The 14,439-nt window shown below is 39.3% G+C and overlaps 1 protein-coding gene across 1 annotated transcript in view; it reads left to right on the forward strand.

Annotated features, from left to right (window-relative positions):
* The window catches only part of NME7 (NME/NM23 family member 7), a 1,612,386-nt gene that overhangs the window by 1,432,713 nt on the left and 165,234 nt on the right, over positions 1–14,439 (forward strand). Inside the window, exon 11 of the mRNA XM_044071838.1 lies at positions 7,371–7,478. Within this exon, the coding sequence (XP_043927773.1) occupies positions 7,371–7,478 (108 nt within the window). The remainder of the gene's footprint in view (positions 1–7,370; positions 7,479–14,439) is intronic.

A 14,439-nucleotide genomic window follows, 5' to 3' on the forward strand; every position in this document is an offset into this window, starting at 1 on the left:
TTCTGGGACAGAAACCACTCCTCTTGTGGTAGATAGGCTATTTAATGCTTACCACTCCCACCGATAAGCTAGAAGGCTTCTCTCCAACACAGAAAGGCTTGGGGGGCTCAGAAGCTTACAAATAGTTCTGGATACAGCAAATCTGTATCTGGACTAGACTAGTTACAGGAAAGGCAGGAAAAGAGCTTAGATTTTTTTTTTATTCTGTACTGAATTCAATTATTGTTTTATTCAACTCTTAACAGTTAAAAAGTGCCAGAAAATATACTTATCAGCTGAGAAGCAGGCTTAGTCAGAAGACAATGAGATTCTAACAAAGTTTTTTTTTTTTAAGAAAAGTGGAGAGGGAGAAAGCAGGAACAGATGATAATTCAAGGTTAAGAACCTAAGTGGGTTGGACTGGGAGGAGTATCCCAGATCAAATTTACAGTAGGACGGGCAACTGCAAAGCCACCAAGTATAACAACAAGACACCAATAGGAAGGGGGGGAAACTATTTCAGCTAGTAGCTACACTATTGGGCAGAAAACTCTACAGACATGTTTATCACAGCAGAAAAACAGCAGTGAGCCACTAAATGAAAGTTTTAAAAAGATAAAGGAACAAGGAGACTCTACAGAATGCTTTTAACTGCAAACAAATCAGTTATATGATACACTCCTTGGCAAGAAATCAGAACAAACAAACAGCAGGCCTCTATCCAGACTATGCTACTTTACTAGAACACAGAAAGTGAGGTCATTGTTCCCCTGTACTCTTCACTTATCACATGCTGGGGTTTACCGGGAATCATCTCTGTGTCACTGCTGGACAGAGGCACAACAAACTAGTATAAACCTATGAACCTAAATGCACAGAAAAGTACAGATAGAGCACTCACAAACAGAAAATACCACTCTCAGTATGAAAAAGCGGTTTACAGTTTAGTAATGCAGTAAAAATGCAATTACTGTAATGAACACTATTACAGCTACTAGCTAGACTATTAGGCAGGAAACACTACTGAAATGTCTGCTACTCCTCCAAAACTACCCAATAATATAAAATAATCAATTTCAGATCCAAGTGTTCCCTTTTTATAAGTACATTAACTTTTGTTCCACACAGCTAATTTATCACATTTATGACTCCCTGTATTTTTTATCAGTCTCCTGCAATTATGATGTTCATGTTAAACACCACATAGCCAAATATTTGATGAAACAGATTATCTTTCCTTGTTTATTATATATGCATATAATGCTATAAATCTGTAAACATGTTCTCTGTACCTCACATCCACAATTGTTACCCTTCCCATCCTTACCAATGTTGCATACATTGTTTTTGTTTTTGTCTTTTGTTTTTTTTTTCACAACACAGACACTCCAGAAAAAAAAATCACTTCCTAAGTTCTGTATTATATTTCTGCCCAACAATTTTTTCTGTTTGCAGTTTCTTTACTAACAGAATAATATCCATGTCACAGTTAGCAGACCATTCCAGTATCCCTGTACTTCTTACAGTATTAATAATACTATTCACATTTACTAAAAGTACTATGAAATTGTTTTTTCCTTCTTTTTAAGCTTATGGGAAATATTTTTAAATTTCTGTTTTCTTAATTTTACTCTTTCCCCAGTTTAATATTTTTTCTGGGTTTATGTACAAATAATCCTCAATCCTCAGAACCAAATAAGACTGGCTAGAACTTAAAAAAAATATTAGCATCACTCCCTTCTCCCAACCTCTCTTCTTGCATGCACTCTTACTCCTGATTTTTCCCTCCACATTTTTTTTCTTCTACAGCTTCTTCTTGACCTATCTCACCTCTCTCAGTTCTTGTTGTCCTTCCTCGTATATGCTTTCTTCTATTTCCTTCTTTTTCATTATTGACTGTTTGCTCTTGACAATCCATCCAAAAGTGTCCCTTTTTATTTTATTTTATTTTTTTACACAGCCTGTATTCAGGCAAACACCTTTTTGCAGTTTGTCCTTTTTCTCCAAACTGGTTACATTGTGACTTGTCACAGTCATTAATTAAATGAGAAGGGTCCACACAAAAGAAACATGATTTAGGCTGGCCAGCATATATTAATGTCCCTGTATGACCAACCACAAAAATAACATTTAGCAAGAGTTTCACTATCCTGTTTTCACATTTCAGAACAATTTCTAATACTCACCCATCCATTCCATAAGTTTCTTTCATCTCTTTCACAATATTATCAATAGTTTCACACAGACCCTGAATGCATTTTTAATGTCTTCTTCCAGTTCATCAGTTCTAAACTGCAAAGTAACATTTTTTTAGTTTAAGATACTACTAGAAAACAAATAATTATTACACAGGAAAAAAATGTCCTTTTTGTTGCACAGTTCTAGAAATGTTATCATCAATCTTATCAGTTTCAAGTGTTAAGTCACAAAAGTCTCTATTCCAATATGTATAAAATATTGAATTTCTTGAGCTTTAAAACCCAGAAGAATTACCAAATTGTTCCATACACAATGTTTGTCTACTAGTGGCATTTTTTGTTCTTATTCTCACAGATCGTTTTCTCTCCTTTTTAGAAAGAGTTTTACTAATGGTTTGTTGCTGCTCTGCTTTCTTGCCTGCTGTCACTGCTGCATATGTTTTAGTTACTCCATTGTCTGCTGCCACAAAACCAGACACTAGTTTGTTGCTGCTTCCCTCTTTTACTGTCATTGCTGAATAAGTTTTTACTGATGCATTCTCTGCTGCCACTTTTCCACATCCTCCGCACTTCCGAAAAAGTTATAAGCCTTTTCACCCATGAAACAGCAAAACTGTCACCTGTATCATCCTGCTCAAGTATTTTTTTTTAACAGAACATCATCTGCAAGCCCTCTTGACTCCAGTTCTGTTATCTGCACTTCTTCTACAGACTCACATTTTTCTCCAAGGAGCACCCATCACACAGGAATCTTTGTTGATATTGTAAAGCTCCATAATAAACAAATTTTTGTTCAAATTCTCACTTTCCACCTCCATACTCTCCATAGCTTTTCTGTCCTCCATGCTGCTGCTAATTCCTTTTGGCCTCTTCCTTGCTGCTGTAGGATTCCTCTGGCACCATCTAGCAGCTTCAAAGAGTAGGGAAAGTTCCCCAATGATATGGCCAAATTTCCCCTAATAGTTGAAATACATCCTCTGGTCTCCCTTGAAAAGGGGCCACTAGCCTAATGAGACTTATCCGGTCAACAAAGGATAAATGCAAATAGAAACAAATTATCACATTAAAGAGAGCGTTACTGTTGAAGATAATAACCTATGGTATGACACACCACTGGATATGTGTGATACCGTAGTCAACTCAGCACCAGTGTTTATCAATACCATGAATCTCATAACTATCTGGACCCCATGCAGCAATGCTGGGAATTCCTCTGTCTCTGCTAGAGGTGGTTCCTTTGGCAGAATCCTCCTATTGCCCTCTGCAGCTGTGCCAGGTGGGCTGCCTTAGTGCTCTTGCCATGTGTATGTGCATAGACCCAGAGTAAAATAAATGGCTCCATGCACCTTTAGAGGACTGCAGCATTTTTATTGGCATCTTGGTATACCTCTTTACCGTGGAGGTGACACAAACCGATCACAGGATATGGCTGTCAGCGTTTTGTAAGTGACCTACAGTGCTCCAAACTAGTTCACTGTATCTGGGCCCACTGCTCCATCACCATTGTAGGACTTGAGTATGCATCCACAGGTAAACATGGGCCTACAGCAGTACATCTAACAAGATGTGCATATAGTCACCACAGACTTTAAGCAGCCTGCCCCTCTATATGGCTGTATTTGTAGGTCTCCCCTTGACAGAGATGGAAGTAGCACAGGCGAGACATGTAATTACCATGTACAAAGGTGATAATCCAAATTTTGGAGGTCATGGATTGCACACCACCTGCACTGAGTAAGAACCTGTGCAGAGTAAAATTGATGTGACTAACTGGAGCTGTGTGCTCCACATCCCCAACTGCTTAGTACTTCTGCAGACTCTTCCCCAACATTGGCAGTACCTGGGAGGGGGGATTGTTGAGGGTGCATAGACACAACCACAACATTTGCTTTATGCAAGCCTCTGCACTGTGCCTTTGCCCTCTCTGACAAGCACAACACACAGTAATAGACTGACAGCAACTTCATCAGTAATCCCAACATAATGACAAGTGGTAGGTGTAGTACTCCCACAGTTTAATATATATAGTATAACATACACGTAGCATTTATAGCTTCCACACATAGGTCACTCAAGCAGTATAAACACAGCTTTGAGTGTAATCAGCATCTAGCAGAACACCTCCTAACAACATTCAGTGGGCCTACAGGTGGCTGTGTTACCTGCAGAGTCTAACAGGACAGAATTATCATAACTTCTTAAACTAACCCTGCAACATCATTTACCCTACATTTGCCATGGTATGGTGTAAACCCTAGCCGGTGTTAGTGATTCATGGATATAATGAAGCACCACACAAATAAAGTAAATTATACACATACACACACCCACTTATACAGAGAAAGCCCTCTGCTTACATACTGTTAGAATAATCAAAGTTAAAGGATAATATTAGCTCTCGTTTAGGACTTGAACCTAAGAGCTCCAGCATACTGTGCTAGTGCCATTGCACTGGACCAACAAAAGCGCCTGGTCTGATAGGTGCTCAGTTTTTCCCTAAGAGCGTCATCCTTTCAGCTATGCCACCCCCCCCACAACAAATGAAACTAACTGAAGCGCAGTATCCAGAATGGAATGCTATTAAAGACTGAAGACCATTTAAATCCTCTACAGTACTGAGAGTTTCTCTGTTACAGATTTCTTTGCCTGTGTTTATGGAGGGATGGAACCTTCCCATAGTCCAAAATGGAGAGCTGTGTCCCCCTCACCTTGACTGCTTAAGTATGCTTTCTGTAGAGTATCACAGCTACATAGATTAGTGGCATACTTCCAGGTGAACCTAAGGGGATACATGGGGATGTAGAGGGCATGCCCTCCCTGCATATCCATTTTTAAACAGATTTTCAGTTTTAGCATTTTAGTCATCTGCATTATATAGATCAATGGATTCTGCTTCATTCTTGTATAGACAGTCATTCCTGGCAAACTCATCCCCTTTCACTAGGTGTACAACATTTATAGGTTCATAGGTAGGTACTAGGCTGTCGGCCCAAGGGCCTACATAAGTCTAGCCAACAAGGTTCCCTGGCTTACGCCACCCAAGAAAGTTATTTCCCTGTGCCACTGTCGAGCAGAGACACAGAAGTGATCCCCGGGGTGTATTTCCTATTTCCCATCCACTCATCAAGATTTTTCTTGAAGAGTGCTAATGAAGAACTTTGCTTGACATAGATGGGTAGCCTGTTCCAGAGTGTGGGAAGTCTTTGGGACAGGAATCTATCCCTCTAGCATGTCCTGTTTATTGTGGTGACAAGGTTTAGGTCCCTAGAGCATGTAGCTCTGAGGGATTGGGATTTCTTTAGGTGTAGCATGTCCAACAGCTCTGGGTTTGACATAGCTTTATATGTTAGGCAGAGATCACCTCAGAGTAGACGATATGCTACGGAGTAAAGCTGGAGTTTTTTGAGGCGGTCAGTGTAGGGCATTTGTTTGAGGCCAGTAATCCTCTTTGTGAGGTACTACTGTGGCCTTTCCAGTTGCTGCAGATGTCTTATTTATTTATTTTATTTTTATTTTATTTTATTTTACATTTGTTGACCAGGCTAGTCTAACTGGATATATGTCTATTTTCAGTAGAGGCCCAGGGAGATAAGCTCCAAGACAGACACGAAACAGACAAGATCATTAATGTTACAAAAAACAGACATAGATGAAATATTGTGAGGTACATTCCAAAAGGGGCGTTGTACTCTATAATGGGTCTAATGAGTGTCGAGTAGAAGGGAACAATGACCTCTTTTTTCCTGGATGAGAACCCATTTATGATGAAGTGTGCCACGTAGAAGGACTTCCTGACTACTGTGGCTATGTGACTATCAAAGGAGAGACTACTGGCCACCTGGGTCCCAAGGTCTCTTATCACACATTTGGTGTTAAGTACATCGCTGCCTATGTGGTAGTTCATGGGTACAGAGTTTTTACCAAAGGGGATGACACTGCACTTTTTGGCATTGAGCTTAAGGCCATGGTTCTGATTCCAGGCATCTGTCTCAGCGAGGCCCTTCTGTAGGATGTCCACATCATTTGGGTACTTGACTATGGCTCCTAGTTTGCAGTCATCTGCAGACTTCGTTAGCCAGAGGCCGTTCTGTGTTAGGCTGTACTTCAGAGCAGTATATACCAAACAAGAGAGGTCCCAGGACGGAACCCTGTGGTACTCCACTTGTCACTGCTTGAGGTCAGATTTGGAGTCTCCAACTTTTACAGTGTGGGTTCTGTCAGTGAGCCAGTTGGCAGCCCATCTTGTGACGTAGGAATTTATACCTAGTTTAGTGAGTTTAGCTATAATTCCAGAATGGGGGATGGTGTTGAAAGCCTTGGCGAGGTCAAGATAGGTTGTGTAAACCAACTTACCCTCATCTACGGCTTTGGTGACTGCCTCAAAGAAGTCGATCAGGTTCAGGAGGCATGATCTGCCTTTCACAAACCCGAACTGGGTGGGATCCAGAGTATGGAGGTTACCAATGTCTTTGTTTGAGTTCCATGATGATACATTCCATGGCCTTGCAGACCAGGCTTGTGGTGGCTCCCCCTTTGTGGAGTGGGATAACTGTTGCTGTGCGCCATTCAGTGGGCACAAAGCCCATAATCAAAAGTGATCATTAGGTTAATCTTAGCTGGTTAGCTGACAAAATGTCTTCGGTTTCGTAAGATAATCAGCTGCTGTACAGTCTTGCCTTGTTTGGATAATATTTTCCAGAGTCATAAAAATGAAGTATCCACTACCCGTTTAGCAAACCTAACTGTAAACGTGACTCTGAGCTACTAACTAAAGAAAATGGGAAGACTGTTTACCTTAACTGTATTCCTAGAGGTAACAGCATTAAAAAAATGAGAGGTTTATTATTTAGTTAGTACTAACTAGGCAGGCAAACCAGATAATAAATTTTAATGTGTAATAAAAAATCAGTAAAACAACAGGCAACCGATACAGTATGACACTAGTAATATGCAGCAAGTGACAATGTAATAGCAACACTTGTACTAAAAAGGTAAGACTATGCATAGGCACTGATTTTTATCCTTTGCATGGTAACTTGGTGCTTTAAATTATTTTTTTTTATAAAGTCATGTTTATATTTGTGTTTCTATATCTAATCTTAGCAATTAATCTTCATCTTGTGTTTTATTTTGGTTAAGCTAAATTAAGAAAATCTTTTCAGAATTGCATGTGTGTTGATCTGTGTCCAACAGGAAATTGCTCGTCATTTGAGGCCAAAGACACTACGAGCTCTTTTAGGCAAAAACAAGATTCAGAATGCTGTTCACTGTACAGATCTGCCTGAGGATGGAATTCTAGAGGTAAAACAAGCTCAAACAAAACAGCATGTGGATTAACTTTTAATAATTTAAGATCTAATATTTATGACACTTGTCAGTGGTCCAGTGGTTGAATTATGCTTTCCACAAGTCACAATTTATTTTTATTTATTTTATTTATTTTATTTTACATTTTTGGTTTTAGGAGTTTTAGTTTTAAATTTGAATTTGATTAAAGAGTTATAGAGTGGGAGTTTTGGGTTGTAAAGAGGAGAGTCGTGAGATTAGTCATTAAAAGGAGTTATGGTGGATCCGTATATTGATTGCATACCCAGGTGGGAATAGATAGAGAGTAAAAATTGAAAAAGAAGGGAACCGAGGGGACCGAATAGAGATAGATCCTTGGGAGTGGTGAGTGGGGAGTAGGTCTGGTTTTTGTTTTGCCTGTACTGTACCTTTTTTCGGAGAGGTAGGCATTAAAAACCAACTTAGTAGTTTTGCTAAGATTAAAGGTGTGGAGCAGCTGTTTGTGGTTGACCATATTGAAGGCTAGAGGATATTAATTTGGGGTTGAAGTTGACTGAATCATCAAAGGAGGAGAGAGAGAGTTGTGTGTATATGATGGGGCTAAAAGCCGTGTTGGGTGGACAGGAGAGATTGTTTTTGTATGGGGGGGTAATGAGTTGCTTGTGAATGCAGCTGCTCATTTTTGGATATAGAGAGAGTATAGCTATATGGATCTATAGTTAGATGACATTTGTTTATAATAAAGGTAAACAAAGGTGTCGCTAAGGGGGTTGGAGGAGGGTCCCTTGGTATTAAATGTTGTTTGTAAGAATCCAGTCAATGATGCTCCAATGATGTTGTTGGGCATGTCCAACTCTAGTGGGGTAGTGGGGGAAAGGGGAGAGAGAATCCATGTGTTAATAGGAAGAGGAAGGATTTGGAGGGAGGAGGAGAGACCAGTCAATATTAACATCTCACTAAGAGTTTGTTCTAGGTTTTCAGCTTTTTTGCCTGAGAGTAGTAGATGACTATATTATTACTTTTTTTTGGTTGTTTAGGGCATACTTTAGGGCAATCAGTTCCTGGTTATGAACTTTAGTAGGGTGGGGGTGGGGTGGGCCATCTTTGTTATGGATTTTTTTTTTATAATCAAATATTCTTTTTTAGAGTTTTTAGTATAGAGAGAGAGAAAAGAGAAACATACACTTGTATAAGCTGATCATATTAGAACAAAGGTTTTTTTATAATTCAGAAGCTTTATTTATTTTTTATTTATTTTATTTATTTTACATTTGTTGACTGGGCTAGTCTAACTGGATATATGTCCATTTTCAGTAGAGGCCCAGGGAGAAAAGCTCCACTACAGTATTATATAAATTGACAAAAATAAGTAAGTATAAGACATGAGGGTAATATTTAAAAATTAGTTAAACATAGAAACCCATTTAAGTATATTTACACAACTTAAGAGAAAAACAAAATGACATGAATATACAAGTACATATAGGTTACATATACCAGGATTAACATGTGAGAAACTTAGGCAATATTAGAGAGAAAGAAACATATACACTTGTATAAGCTGATCATATTAGAACAAAGGTTTTTTTATAATTCAGAAGCTTTACCCTGCAGATCCTGTGCTCAGAAGTGGGCATGTTTGTTCATAGATTTGTGCCTGTATATCCTATCATATTGTGTGTTGACTATGTAAATGTTGTTTAACTAATGAGCCAACCAGTTATTTGTTGTTAGTCACACACTTTGGCTCATGATATTAACTATCATTGGTAAGAGTTCATGTTTTACATTCTTAGACATAAATCGACAGAACATCCACATTGCTGTCGAATCACCAGGAAGATGTGCATCAGTATTGTTTGGAATTTCTTGTGGAGGGACATGGCAACATTGCCATTATTGTGAAAACTGCACAGATGCAGGAGCGAAAAGCTTCTATCCTATCTTGTTACTGGAAGATGGAGGCAGTTCAAGGCTTCTAAGGTGTAAACTGGCAGGTAGAGCCAGTATCAGTTAGAGCACTGTTGCACAGATTAGAGGGCACATCATTGCCTAACCATTGTATAAGTGTGCAGGTTCTGAGCTCATCCTTGACTACCAAAGACAACAAGAGGTCTGGAGTTAGTGCATCCCAAGTTGCCACCTTTTGAGGGTACCTTGGTTGTTGTAGGCATCATCCAACTACTGACTGATCAGCCAGAGCTTAAGGCCTGAGCCTATGGAGCTGCCTGTTACCTTTCAAGGATAGTCAAGGCTGAGATATCTCATACTTGGGCTTCATCTAGGCCTGCTAAACTGTGACTTTTGGGTTGCCCTGTGCCAGGTTCCTTGTTGTTGCTCGGGATCTGGGCTTCACTTTTAACATCTGGTGAGAGTCACAAGTGCACAACTTCACCCCTGAGAAATATGGCAGCAGTGGCCCAGCAAAACTAAATAACAAGCACATACATTTTTGCAGGTTGCATGTTGCTTAACCCCCTAGTGTGTGTCAGTTACATGCTTACCCAAGTGCAAGGCCATGTGAGTTCATGCCTGAAGGAAGAAATACATGAGACTCTGTCCTTCTCTGGCCACTACAAGGAGTTTGAAGATCTGGAAGCCATCATCTCTAAGATGAAGGCAATTAGTGATTCCCCCTTTGGGGCTCCCCCTCCCCCAGTGACTCCTTTTTAGGAGAGACTTTGAGGCTCATGAACTCCATCATGTAGGGGTCTTCTAGCCCTGTACTGGACCTCACAACATCACCTCTTGGTGTATATAAGGGAAAAAGTGAAGTCTTGGATTATCCTGCCTATGGAGCTGGCCCTCAAGAATCCTGTTTGGGAGACCCGGAGACACTTAAGCACCACTTCTCTGGCCCTCAAGAAAATGGATGTTGTTTGCAAGTCCATAGATAAATGGATTCAGTTAGTCACCAAGCAACCTTGGGCTGACTGTTATGTGCTCTTCGAGAAGCACAAATCCTAGACACCACATAATTTTGCCACACTGCTGTTGAGCAAAGAGTCATGAACTTTGGATAAGTACAGTTCCAAAGAATTCCTCTCCCCTGAAACAGTCTTTTTTTATGTTAAGCCAGCTAGCTTCCTAACCTTCTTCAGATGCAGCCTAGATAATACACAGAGATCTGGTCCCACAATCCATTATGGACAGGGCAGTTGAACCACAGATTATATACTTTTTCATCTACCTAGTAATAACCCATGAACCTACTGCAAGGAAGTACACTTCTCTGCCACGATGAAGCTTTTAATTCTTAGCTCTTCTTCTGTCACTTTTACTCTGTCTGGAGTCCTTGATTTTCTGTTCTTTTGTAAACCAGGCACTGGAGAAGCTTGGAAATTTCCTATAGTCAGGACTTGAGGAAGTTTTCTTCTGCCTTGTGTTTATGGCATCATAGTTGGTTTCCACATAGCATTTGCACAAAGTTAGAATGGGCTGTGACAGGAACTATAGGCTCAGGCATGTACATGTGCAGGATGGTGTGATTGATGATATTCCTCCCTCAAGGAAGAATTTAAGGAAAGTATCCTGGATCCCCAATTTAAGGGGACAGAGCTGTTTACTGTAGCATTTCAGTCATGTGTTGATCTCTGACACCTTCCTCTTCCTTTTTCTGTTTCAGATGTGGTTAACCCCAAAAGAGGAATAACCCTCCTAGCTGTACAAGAAAATCTCTCAATGCCACAGTTTCACCTTCTCCAGTGACTAAGTCTCACAAAGGGATTATTCCAACAGACACATCTTAGCAGACTAGAGATGCTCATAAAGGGTGGATCTACAATTTTACCTAGCTTTATAGTCTCAATAAACTCCTCAATCTCCCACCTCCACACAACATTTCACCCAGCTTGTTGAACCATCATCAATGACCATCAGGTTGTGGACATTGATACTCTTTGTAATGCCTCAGAGTTTTCTTGTCTTCTCTTAGAAAGAACCCTCCTGAGAGATCCATCTTCCTTGGTAAAGTTGTTAGAACAGCTCAGGTTATACTGCTGAAAGGGACTATAAAGGCTGCCCTTTATTCAGGACATGGGGATGGGTTTTACTCTTCTGTCTTCCTGGTCCTGAATGGGATTGAAAAATTCTGTCTATTTCAGGACCTCAATAACTTCATCCAGCATATTCTATAAATTTGTTTCTGAGTGGATACCATTCAAGGACTTATGCCTGTGCTGCTTGTGATGACCCAGTACTGGGCCAGTAATCAAGGAGCCTCAATCCTCACCACTGGCAACAGTGGGGGACATGCACAGGGAGGATAACAGGTACACACACAGTATTCCAGATGCAACTCTCTGCATCAAGTGCAATTTCCCTTAAGAGCACACAGAGAACACAGTCAGTTCAGGGCTGGTTTCTCCTGATTCCCTATAAGACTCCCCACTGGCATAGGTATAGAGTTGAGATCTCAACTGAGTGGCCAAGCCAAAACCTCCACCACTCTCTCTGTCCAACCAGTGCTTTGTGTCCCTGCCCAAGTAGCTGACAAGCACACTCTTTGATGTTTGATTTACACACACACACACACACACACACACACACACACACACCTGGGAAAGGCTGGCACAGGTTTACTAGCTATGCCCCCTTTTGCCCAGACTATAAGGTAGTTATCACTGCCACCAGCCAACTCCTTATCAGCTACTTTAAGGCCCTTAAAGGGTGCCCAATCTTACTGTGTAGTATTACTATTGATACAAATGGTAGTTTGACAAAGAGCAAGGCTGGTAGGAGTGGCCCACACAGTGTCACCAAATAAATATGAAAGTACTCTCAAAACTTAAATATCTCTAGACAGATCGGTCACAATGAAATGTTTAAATATATTTAATAATAATAAAAGAACAAGAAAATACTCAGTATATATTCACAGTGACATCAGAGTTCAAAACTACAGGAAATATTTAAAACAACATTGCAGGACAGTCTACAATAAATAAAGAAAAATATCTAAACTAAGCTTTGCTAGATTTCTGACTGAATCTAAGAAAATTGCTATACCCTAGTTAACTTAATTAAAGCAAGGCAGATGTTGTGATGAATGGTTCTTGTCAGATCTAAGACAGAATGTTCTGTCTCACTAAGAGACTCTTCAAATTAATATCTCAAATATTACTGCTGGGATAGCTTGCAGAATGACATCATTTCTTGTCATCTGACTTTATCCCAGGTGAAACCTCCACTGCTGGAAGCTTGGCCATATTTAGCATCTACCTGTGAAAATACATAGACCTCAGATCTTTGCAGATGGTGGAAGTCATACAACAATCTCATTCCTTTATATGTCTCACTAAGAGACTCTTCAAATTAATATCTCAAATATTACTGCTGGGATAGCTTGCAGAATGACATCATTTCTTGTCATCTGACTTTATCCCAGGTGAAACCTCCACTGCTGGAAGCTTGGCCATATTTAGCATCTACCTGTGAAAATACATAGACCTCAGATCTTTGCAGATGGTGGAAGTCATACAACAATCTCATTCCTTTATATTTTCAGAGGTAGTAATTAGTTCACTCCAAAGACAATACAGAAAAATCCCTAGTACAGACATTATGCCTCCAGCCTAGTCTGTAAAGTAATTTAATTTCAGCTATTTTTCTGAAGTTAACCTCCTGTATTCCAATTTCCACTGTTAAAATATATACATTTAAACAGTTACAATAGTGCATGTTCATTTCTGTTCTCTTTCAGCGGGGCACACTGTGGTTACATTTTAAGCACAGGCACTTTATAAAATACCTACTTAACACACGTCTGTACAAACCAGTTTGATATACACATGACATACAGTTCTAATACATTTGTAACACAAGCATCTTTTATAGATCATGTTGATATTCACAAATTACATATAATTATTTACAAAATTCCAGATAGCTGTGCTGGCAGTATCCCCTTTTGTCATACTGCTACATGGCACCTGGATAATATATCTGGACATGATGGTTGCCTTCTCGCACTTCGGCATATAGTATCTGCATAAAAAGTTCCTGCAGTTTGCTGTGGATTGATATCACTTCCAGTACATAGTCTTTCCATTTGGACTTTCTTCATTGGCCAGCATATATGATAACAATAGTGGCTGAAGCCCAGAAAGAGGCAGATCCCTGTGTGTTACCCTTCAGGAATGGCTAGTTCTTGGTAGCCTACCCCACCGAGTATCTTTTTTTTTTACTCAAAGACTTTATTTTAGCAACCAGCAATAATAAATACTTTTACAATGTAGAATCATAACAACTATTGAATTAACTATATACATATTTACATACAGCCTGACTTATGTAAATGAAAGATAAGTTAAACAAAATAATTAACTTAAGAACTGATTTTTTTTTAAGAGGAGGTTAGGTCTATTTGTAAAGTATCAATCAACAACAAAACTTTTCTCCAAGGATTATTAATTAATGGCATTGGAAACTATCTTAATTCTTTGGTTTTCACTTCCATTAAAGCCATTTTCTTCAATAAGCATAAAAATTATTCTCTTCCTGGTACTGTGGTAGACTTCCATCTCTTTGTTATGCACTTTCTAGCTATAGCTAATATTGTCCATAGAACATAAAGATTAGATTTATTTAGAAAGATATCTTCATACATATTCAGTAAAATCAAAGCTTTGGTCAAGACAAATTTATCTGTATAGATCGCCTGCAAAAAATTTGAAGCATCACTAAGTGCTTCTCTGGCTGCAGTCTATGAGAGGTAACCATAAACTGGAAAAAGCCCTCTGTAGCTCTTTCAAAGATGATAGCCCTTATAATACTGTTCAGTGCTGTTCATTGATTCCCTGGGAGATAGTCCGAGAAGTTGTCCTGGATGAGTATGCAGCACACATTGGCATTAACATTTTTTTCATAGTCCATAACCTGTTTATTAACATTTGTGTACTACAGTTTTAGCATATTTTTATTTTTATTAGTGTACCATTTTATGAATTGCTGTGATAGTGTTGCACAGGCTTATGCA

The sequence above is a fragment of the Protopterus annectens genome, chromosome 5.part0, assembly GCF_019279795.1.
Source record: "Protopterus annectens isolate FY-2018-M chromosome 5.part0, PAN1.0, whole genome shotgun sequence".
NCBI classification, from domain to species: Eukaryota; Metazoa; Chordata; order Ceratodontiformes; family Protopteridae; genus Protopterus; species Protopterus annectens.